At 56.8% G+C, this 8,540-nt stretch overlaps 2 protein-coding genes across 5 annotated transcripts in view; both read left to right on the top strand.

Annotated features, from left to right (window-relative positions):
• Positions 1-1,670, top strand: part of ANKRD65 (ankyrin repeat domain 65) — a 4,289-nt gene extending 2,619 nt beyond the window's left edge. For all 4 annotated transcript variants that reach the window (XM_017895247.1, XM_017895248.1, XM_017895246.1 and 1 more), the window contains exon 3: positions 584-1,670. In XM_017895247.1, coding sequence (XP_017750736.1) covers positions 584-899 — 316 coding nt within the window. In that variant the 3' untranslated portion in view covers positions 900-1,670. The remainder of the gene's footprint in view (positions 1-583) is intronic.
• Positions 1,671-4,859: 3,189 nt separating this feature from the next.
• MRPL20 (mitochondrial ribosomal protein L20) overlaps positions 4,860-8,540 on the top strand; it is a 5,092-nt gene continuing 1,411 nt past the window's right edge. Inside the window, exons 1-3 of the mRNA XM_017895244.1 lie at positions 4,860-5,040; positions 5,152-5,262; positions 6,589-6,666. Of these exons, the coding sequence (XP_017750733.1) occupies positions 4,954-5,040; positions 5,152-5,262; positions 6,589-6,666 (276 nt within the window). The 5' untranslated portion in view covers positions 4,860-4,953. The remainder of the gene's footprint in view (positions 5,041-5,151; positions 5,263-6,588; positions 6,667-8,540) is intronic.

The following is an 8,540-nucleotide window of genomic DNA, read 5'->3' as shown; positions in this document are numbered from 1 at the left end:
CGCGCTGCGCTTCCTCCTGGCGCGCGGGGCGCGGGTGGATGCTCGGGATGGCGCGGGGGCCACAGCGCTGGGTCTGACGGCCGCCCTAGGCCGCCCGCAGGTACGTCCCGCCCTCCGCCCGGCAGTGATGGGATGGGGCGCAGGGCCAGGAGCCCCAGCGAGGTGCCCCCGGGACAGCCGGAGCCGGGCTGGGGGACGGTGTCCGGGCACGAAGGTGACCGCGCCCCCGGCTATGCCCCTCCCGTGTAGACCACGGCGGGACCCGAGGCCCGGGGCTTGGCAGCAACAGACTCTCTGCCAGTGCCCGGCTTGCGCCCGAACCCCCCTGTTCCCGGGCAGCGGGCAGGGCTGCAGATCCTTGAATTTGCTCTAAGGACCCTTAGGGGGAAAAGTGGACGTTTCCAAGGAGAGCCGCTCCAGGCCAGCCTTGGGTTCGGGCTCACTTAAAGCATGAGGAAATGGTGACAGGAGAGCCAGGCCACTGGGGGGACAGAAGAGTCCTGGGCTGGGCAAACGCTTGGTGGCTCTGCCCCTCGCCTGCTGGGCTGAGGCCAGCCCCTGCTCTTCTTCTCGCCTGTTCCAGGACATTGAGGTGCTGCTGGGCCACGGGGCAGACCCAGGCGTCAAGGACAGGCATGGCCGCTCTGCGCTGCACAGGGCTGCCGCCCGGGGACACCTACCCACCGTCCAGCTGCTGGTCACCCAGGGGGCCAAGGTGGATGCGCGGGACACCCTGGGCTTCACGCCCCTACACCACGCCTCTAGGGAAGGCCACGCGGAGGTTGCCAGCTGCCTTCTGGACAGGGGTGCCCAGGTGGATGCTACCGGCTGGCTCCGAAAGACCCCCCTACACCTGGCTGCAGAGCGAGGACATGGCCCTACCGTGGCGCTTTTGCTGAGCCGAGGGGCCAGCCCCACCCTGCGGACGCAGTGGGCGGAGGTGGCCCAGATGCCTGAGTGGGGCTGGCCTCAGGTGCTTCCTGAACTTGGAGAGGGGCAGGAGTATGAGGGCACAGAGCCCAGGGGCTGAGCCAGACAGCAGGCTCTGGGCTCCACTGCCCCAGCGATTTCCAGGCTCTCTGGCTGAAGCTGCCTGCCTGGAGGGAACATCAGGGGAGAGATTCCCGGAGGAGGGGGTGGGAGAAAGCGGGGTATGTGGCTTGAACTGGACTTGGGATTGCCCCCAGCTCCCAGGAGGGCCCACTGACCCTGCAGCTCCAGCCTTCTCTGCACTCCAGCAAAGAATGAGTTGTGGCAACTGATGCGACCAAAACCTGATGACAGACAGTGGCATGGACCTGGACGGCACCTCTGTCTTCCCTTCCTTCCCTCTGTCTGCACACCCTTGGGGCGCCCTCTTCAGTTGCTCTCTGTAGGCTGAGGTGTTCCAGCTGTTTTCTTAGATTTGTCTGTCACCTTGGTAACCATGAATTACATGACCAAACTTACCACCACGGCTGTTCTCCTCACTTCCATCCAGAGCCCGTACCCTGACCCACCTCCTCCTCTAACTCCTGCACAAGCCCATACTTCCCCTGCCCCGAGTCGCCCAAGGCCAGGAACAGGCAACCAGGACAGCCGCCGTGCACCAAGGCCAGATGACATTTTTTTGTTTTTTTTTGTTTTTTTTGAGACGGAGTCTCGCTCTGTCACCCAGGCTGGAGTGCAGTGGCCGGATCTCAGCTCGCTGCAAGCTCCGCCTTCCGGGTTTACGCCATTCTCCTGCCTCAGCCTCCCGAGTAGCTGGGACTACAGGCGCCCGCCACCTCGCCCGGCTAGTTTTTTTTTTTTTTGTATTTTAGTAGAGACGGGGTTTCACCGTGTTACCCAGGATGGTCTCGATCTCCTGACCTCGTGATCCACCCGTCTCGGCCTCCCAAAGTGCTGGGATTACAGGCTTGAGCCACCGCGCCCGGCCTTCTTTTTGTTTTTTTAAATGGAGTTTCGCTCTCGCTGCCCAGGCTAGAGTGCAATGGCGCAATCTCAGATCACTGGCAACCTCTGCCTCCCGGGTTCAAGTGATTCTCCTGCCTCAGCCTCCAGAGTAGCTGGGATTACAGGCGCCCACCACCATGCCTAGTTAACTTTTTATATTTTTAGTAGAGATGGGGTTTCACCATGTTGGCCAGGCTGGTCTTGAACTCCTGAACACAGGTGATCCGCCTGCCTTGGCCTCCCAAAGTGCTGGGATTACAGGAGTGAGCCACCGTGCCCAGTCAAGATGGCATTTTTCAAGCTGGCCCATTCTGAGCTGCTCACCCCGCCCTCCCTGTCCTTCCCACAGAATCCTTAGCCAAGGCTCTGGTCTTAGCTTTCCCCCCCTCTGCCTCCTGACAAAACATGGCTTCTCATGTCGCCCTGCATAGTGTGGGTGTCCCCATCGCTAAGGAAATGCAAGTAATAAAAATCTCCAATAACATCAGGTTCTCCATGTCTCCACTCAGTTACCTCCATAAACTGAAAATCCTGCAGGTAGGCCAGTTGTGCCTGTAATCCCAGCACTTTGGGAGGCCAAGGTGGGAAGATCACTTGAGCTCAGGAGTTTTGAGACTAGCCTGGGCAACATGGTGAAACCCCATTTCTACCAAAAATACAAAAATTGGCCAGGCATGCACTTGTGGTCCAGCTACTCAGGAGGCTGAGGTGGGAAGATCACTCAAGCCCAGGAGCGGAGGCTGCAATGAGCCGAGATCGCGCCACTGCACTCCAGACTAGAGTGAGAGTGAGAGTGAGACCCCATCTAAAAAAAAAGTATAGTTTATTTTTTCTTCTTCTTTTTGTTTTTTGAGATCAGGTCTTGGATCTGTCACCCAGGCTAGAGTGCAGTGGCGTGATCTTGGCGCACTGCAGCCTCGGCCTCCTGGGTTCAAGTGATTCTCCCACCTCAGCTGGGATTACTGGGGCACGCCACAACGCCCAGCTACTTCTTGCATTTTTAGTAGAGAGGGGGGTTTCACCATGTTGGCCAGGCTGGTCTCGAACTTCTGACCTCAGGTGATCCACCTGCCTCGGCCTCCCAAAGTTGTGTAGCGCCACTGCACCCGGCCTCTGGAGTACAATGAATGGCGTGATCTCGGCTCAGCACAAACTCTGCCTCCCGAGTAGAGTTCCAGCAATTCTGCCTCAGCATCCCGAGTAGCTGACCATGTTGGCCAGCCTGGTCATTTAAGGTCAGGAGTTCGAGACCACCCTGGCCAACACTGTGAAATCCTGTCTCTACTAAAAATAAAAAAATTAGCCGGGAGTGGCAGGGAGCGCCTGTAATCCCAGATACTTGGGAGGCTGAGGCAGGAGAATCGCTTGAAGCGGGGAGGCAGAGGTTGCAGTGAGCCGAGATCGCACCTTTGCGCTCCAGCCTGGGCAACAGAGCGAAACTCCGTCTCAAAAAAAAAAAAAAAAAAAGACACAACAGTGAATGCAGTGCGTCATCCTGGACTGAATCCTCAACAGGGAAAAAAAGGTATAAAGGACATTTGAGACGAGTTAAATCTGGACTATGGGCTGGGTTCGGATTTTGATCATTGTACGGTGTGGTTCCTAAGAGTAAATACACAGCAAAGTGTTTAGGTATCTCCAGCTTCTCAAGTGGTTTGGAAAAAAATCCAGTATGTTTACATTTATAGAGACAATGATTCGAAAATGGAGCAAAATGTAAACAGGAGGTGAATTTGGTTCGAGAGTATTAAACAAATGGAGCAAATGAAAACAGCTGGCACGTTTCCGTAGCAAACACTGGGGTGTTTTCCTTGTACTAGTATTCCAACTTTTCTATGATTAAGAAAAAAATCATATCCAAGTATAATAAAAAGTTACAAAGAAACTGCACACCTCCCATCATTTTTGTGGTAATATAGCAGAAATATAAAATTACCCATAATATAAAACTTTTTTTTTTTTTAGAGACTCTGGCTCCGTTGCCCAGGCTGTTGTGCAGTGTTGCAATCTGAGCTCACTGCAGCCTCCACCTCCAGGGCTTAGGCGAGCCTCCCGCCTCAGCCTCCTGAGTAGCTGGGACCTCAGGCGCGCGCCACCACCGCGCCCGGCTAATTTCTTTTTAATTTTTTGTAGAGATTGGGGTCTCACTATGTTGCCCAGGCTGGTCTGGAACTCCTAAACTCAAGTGATCCTCCGCCCTCGGCCTCCGAAAGTGCTGGGATTGCAGGCATTGGCACCACCGCGGGCATTTACCATTTGGAAGCTTAGAATTTCTAGGGCGGGCGCGGTGGCTCAGGCCTGTAATCCCAGCAGAGGCCAGGAGTCCGAGAGCAGCCTGGCCAACGCAGGGAGACCTCCCCGCTACAAAAAACACAAAAAAGTAGCCGGGCTGGCGGCGCGCGCCTGACGTCCCCGCTACTAGGGAGGCGGAGGCCGCGGCGAGCCGAGGTCGGGCGGCTGCACCGCAGCCAGGGCGACCGGGCGAGACCCCGTCTCAAAATGAGTAAGTCAACAAGGAGAAAGGTTCAGGGGCAACGGGCACTTTCCCAGCGACGCGACCATCTCCACCTCGGTTCCTGAACATTCTCGTGGTCCTAGGGGGCGGCCTGGCCCTCCCCGCCCGCGCCACACCCGGCTCTCCCCGGCCCCGGCGCCCCCGACCCGGGTCGGCTGCCCTCACGGCGCCCTCGGAGCCACAGCTGCGGCCGGCCGGTGCTCCAGGAGGATCCGCGCTGCGGCTGCTGTTTATCCATCGTCCGCGGATGGCCACGGACGCTGCGGCCCCTTTTTCCTTTCAGTCCCCGCCACGGCCCCACACCCGCTCCCCAACAAGCTCCACCACCGCGGGTTCAGAGATGCAGCCCGGCACCCGCTGGCTGACGGGAGACGACCTTCGCCCCGGAAGTCATCGCCGGCGCTGACCCGGAAGTCTCGTGACCGCCATTTCCGACCCGGACAAGATGGCGGCGGTGCGGCGCGTGCGTTGTTGAGTATCCGGGACGCCGGCCTGCAGGCACCATGGTCTTTCTCACAGCGCAGCTCTGGCTGCGGAATCGCGTCACCGACCGCTACTTTCGGATCCAGGAGGTGCTGAAGCACGCCAGGGTGAGTGCCGCCCGCTCGGCCTGGGCACTGGACGCGCGGGGGATTCCGCGGGCCAAGGGGCGGCCGGCGCGGGCCTCGATGACAACCTTGGTTTCTCGTTTTCTGACCCAGCACTTCCGGGGGAGGAAAAATCGCTGCTACAGGTTGGCGGTCAGAGCCGTGATTCGAGCCTTTGTGAAATGCACCAAAGCCCGATACCTGAAGAAAAAGAACATGAGGACCGTAAGCGTGGACCTGGGACACCCGCCGGCCAGGGCGCTCGCGGCCCCTGCGTCTCTGCTTCGCGACCCAGCGAGTGTGCAGCCGCTCGGCCACCCTCAGCGCCTTCCTTTCTTCCTTTCATACCTCGCTTCTAAACTCCGACAAATTATGTCGCCCCGCAGGCTGACTGTGGGACATCTGTTCTCCCGCCCCCCTCGCCACCCCCACTGTCAACCCCTGCTCCAGCCCCTCGCCCGGGCCACTGCGGAGCCGCCTTGCCACTCTTCCTGCGTCGCCAGCCAGCGCCCTAGTCGCTGCTGCTCTCATCTCCCCTCCAGTGGCTTCCCTTCCCTCCGGCAGCTGAAGTCCACCCAGCCCCTTGCCCACCCTCCAGGGCCACTGTCTGCTGCCATGGTGGTCCTCGGAGAGACCACGCCTGCTGGCAAGCTCTGCACACCCGGAACCCCCGGCATTTTTGAGAGGCTAGCTCCTCCACTCTGTCCACGTGCCACCTCATTCCTGCGCCTCACCACTCCCCCCTCAGCCTCATGACCCGGTTTTGTTTTTTTTTTTGAGGTGGAGTCTCGCTCTGTCGCCCGGGCTGGAGTGCAGTGGCGCGATCTCAGCTCACTGCAAGCTCCGCCACCCGGGTTCACGCCATTCTCCTGCCTCAGCCTCCCGAGTAGCTGGGACTACAGGCGCCCGCCACCACGTCCTAATTTTTTGTATTTTTAGTAGAGATGGGGTTTCACCGTGTTAGCCAGGATGGTCTCGATCTTCTGACCTCGTGATCCGTCCACCTCGGCCTCCCAAAGTGCTGGGATTACAGGCGTGAGCCACCGCGCCCAGCCGGCCGTTTTTTTTTTCTTTCTTCCCACGGAGTCTCGCTCTGTCGCCCAGGCTGGAGTGCAATGGCGCGATCTAGGCTTAATGCAACCTCCGCCTCCCGGGTTCACGCAATTCTCCCACCCCAGTCTCCCGAGTAACTGGGACGGCAGGTGTGCGCCACCAAGCTAATTTTTGTGTTTTTAGTAGAGACCAGATTCGGCTATGTTGGCCAGGCTGGTCTCGAACTCCTGACCTGAAATGATCGGCCTGCCTTGCCCTCCTAAAGTGCTGGGATTACAGGCCTGAGCCACTGCGCCCAGCCGGGTTTTTATTGTTTTTAATTTTGAAACAGGGTCTTGATTTCGCTCAGGCTAGAGTGTGATGTCACCAGCATAGCTATTTGCTTTTTTTATTTTCCTGTTTACTTTTGGAAAAATATTCGTTAGTTCAATTAGAGTCTTTGCTGGGACATAACATCCAAAAGTCATTTTTAAGTATCTCCATGTTTTCTTATTCCAGCTCTGGATTAATCGAATTACAGCTGCTAGCCAGGAACACGGCCTGAAGTATCCAGCGTTCATTGGCAATTTAGTTAAGGTGAGCATGTGGCCCCGTTGAAATTACGGACAGCTGCAGAAACCATCGTGGGGTGTGGTGGTGCCTCCCGTAGCCCCAGCTACTCAGGAGGCTGAGGCCAGAGGATCCCTGAGACTGACTTCTGGGCTGTAGTTTTCTGTGCTGATGGGGTGTCCGTGTTAAGTTTGGTATCAATATGGTGACCTCTTGGGAACAGGGGACCACCAGGTTGCCTAAGGAGGGGTGAACCAGCCCAGGTTGGAAACGGAGCAGGTCACAGTTCCCATGTCGATGAGTGATGGGATTGTGCCTAGGAATAGTGCCAGCAACAGCCTGGGCAACATAGTGAGACCACTCGCTACAAAAAAAAAACTAGTAAAAATAGCTGGGTGTGGTGGCACAGACCTGAGGAGTCTGAGGCAGGAGGATCACTTTGAGCCCCCAGGGGTTTGAAGCTGCAGTGAGATATGATGGCACCACTGCACTCCAGCCTAGGTGAGAGCGAGACCCTGTCTAACAAAGAGTAAAGAAATCCCTGGCCTGGTGGGGTGGCTCACGTCTGTGATCCCAGCACTTTGGGAGGCTGAGGTGGGCAGGAGTTAGAGACTATCCTGGCCAACATAGTGAAACCTTGTCTCTACTAAAAATACAAAAATTAGCTGGGTGTGGTGGCGGGCACCTAGAATTCCACCTACTCCGGAGGCTGAGGCAGGAAAATTGCTTGACAACTTGGGAGGTGGAGGCTGCAGTGAGCTGAGATCATGAGATTGTGCTCCAGCCTGGGCAACAGAGCAAGACTTCATCTCAAAAAATAAATAAATAAAACCCTCCCATCAGACCTGACCCAGCCTGGTAGTGGTCTATGCAGCAGAGGTGAGGGGTGCCACTCCTGCTGCACTGTAGCTGCATTCTGTCTTGGTGTGGGGTTCTCGCAAGTCTGGGAGCTTACCACACTGGTTGGCAGCAGAGCAGAATTGGAAACAAGTCATGTGTTTCTGAGATGTAAGTCCTGATGTTTCCCTATTAAGAGAAAAGAGGCCGGGCGCGGTGGCTCACGCCTGTTATCCCAACACTTTGGAAAGCCGAGGCGGGCAGATCACAAGGTCAGGAGATGGAGACCATCCTGGCTAACACGGTGAAACCCCGTCTCTACTAAAAATACAAGAAATTAGCTGGGCATGGTGGTGGGCTTCTGTAGTCCCAGCTACTCTGGAGGCTGAGGCAGGAGAATAACTTGAACTTGAGAGGCAGAGGCTGCAGTGAACCAAGATCACACCACTGCACTCCAGCCTGGGTGACAGAACGAGACTGTCTCTCTTTTTTTTTTTTTTTGAGACGGAGTCTCGCTGTGTCGCCCAGGCTGGAGTGCAGTGGCGCGATCTCGGCTCACTGCAAGCTCCGCCTCCCGGGTTCCCGCCATTCTCCCGCCTCAGCCTCCGAGTAGGTGGGACTACAGGCGCCCCCCACCGCGCCCGGCTAGTTTTTTGTATTTTTAGTAGAGACGGGGTTTCACCGTGTTAGCCAGGAGGGTCTCGATCTCCTGACCTCGTGATCCACCCGCCTCGGCCTCCCAAAGTGCTGGGATTACAGGCTTGAGCCACCGCGCCCGGCCGAGACTGTCTCAAAAAAAAAAAAATAAAAATAAAAGAAAAAGGGTGTAGGAAAACTTGACTTTAGCTTCAAAGTTTAGTTTAAAAGTTTAAACAAGGAAGTTGGGTGTGGTGGCTCACACTTGTAATCCCAGTGCTTTGAGAGGCCGAGGCGGGCAGATCACCTGACATCAGGAGTTTGGTAGAGACGGGTTCACCGTGTTAGCCAGGATGGTCTCCATCTCCTGACCTGGTGATCCGCCCGCCTCCAAAGTGCTGGGATTATAGGCGTGAGCTGCCGCGCCC

The sequence above is a fragment of the Rhinopithecus bieti genome, unplaced genomic scaffold (assembly GCF_001698545.2).
Source record: "Rhinopithecus bieti isolate Rb0 unplaced genomic scaffold, ASM169854v2 scaffold_26659, whole genome shotgun sequence".
Taxonomy (NCBI): Eukaryota; Metazoa; Chordata; class Mammalia; order Primates; family Cercopithecidae; genus Rhinopithecus; species Rhinopithecus bieti.
The sequence above is the reverse complement of the archived record's forward strand: the minus strand, read 5'-3'. Positions and strand labels throughout refer to the sequence as shown.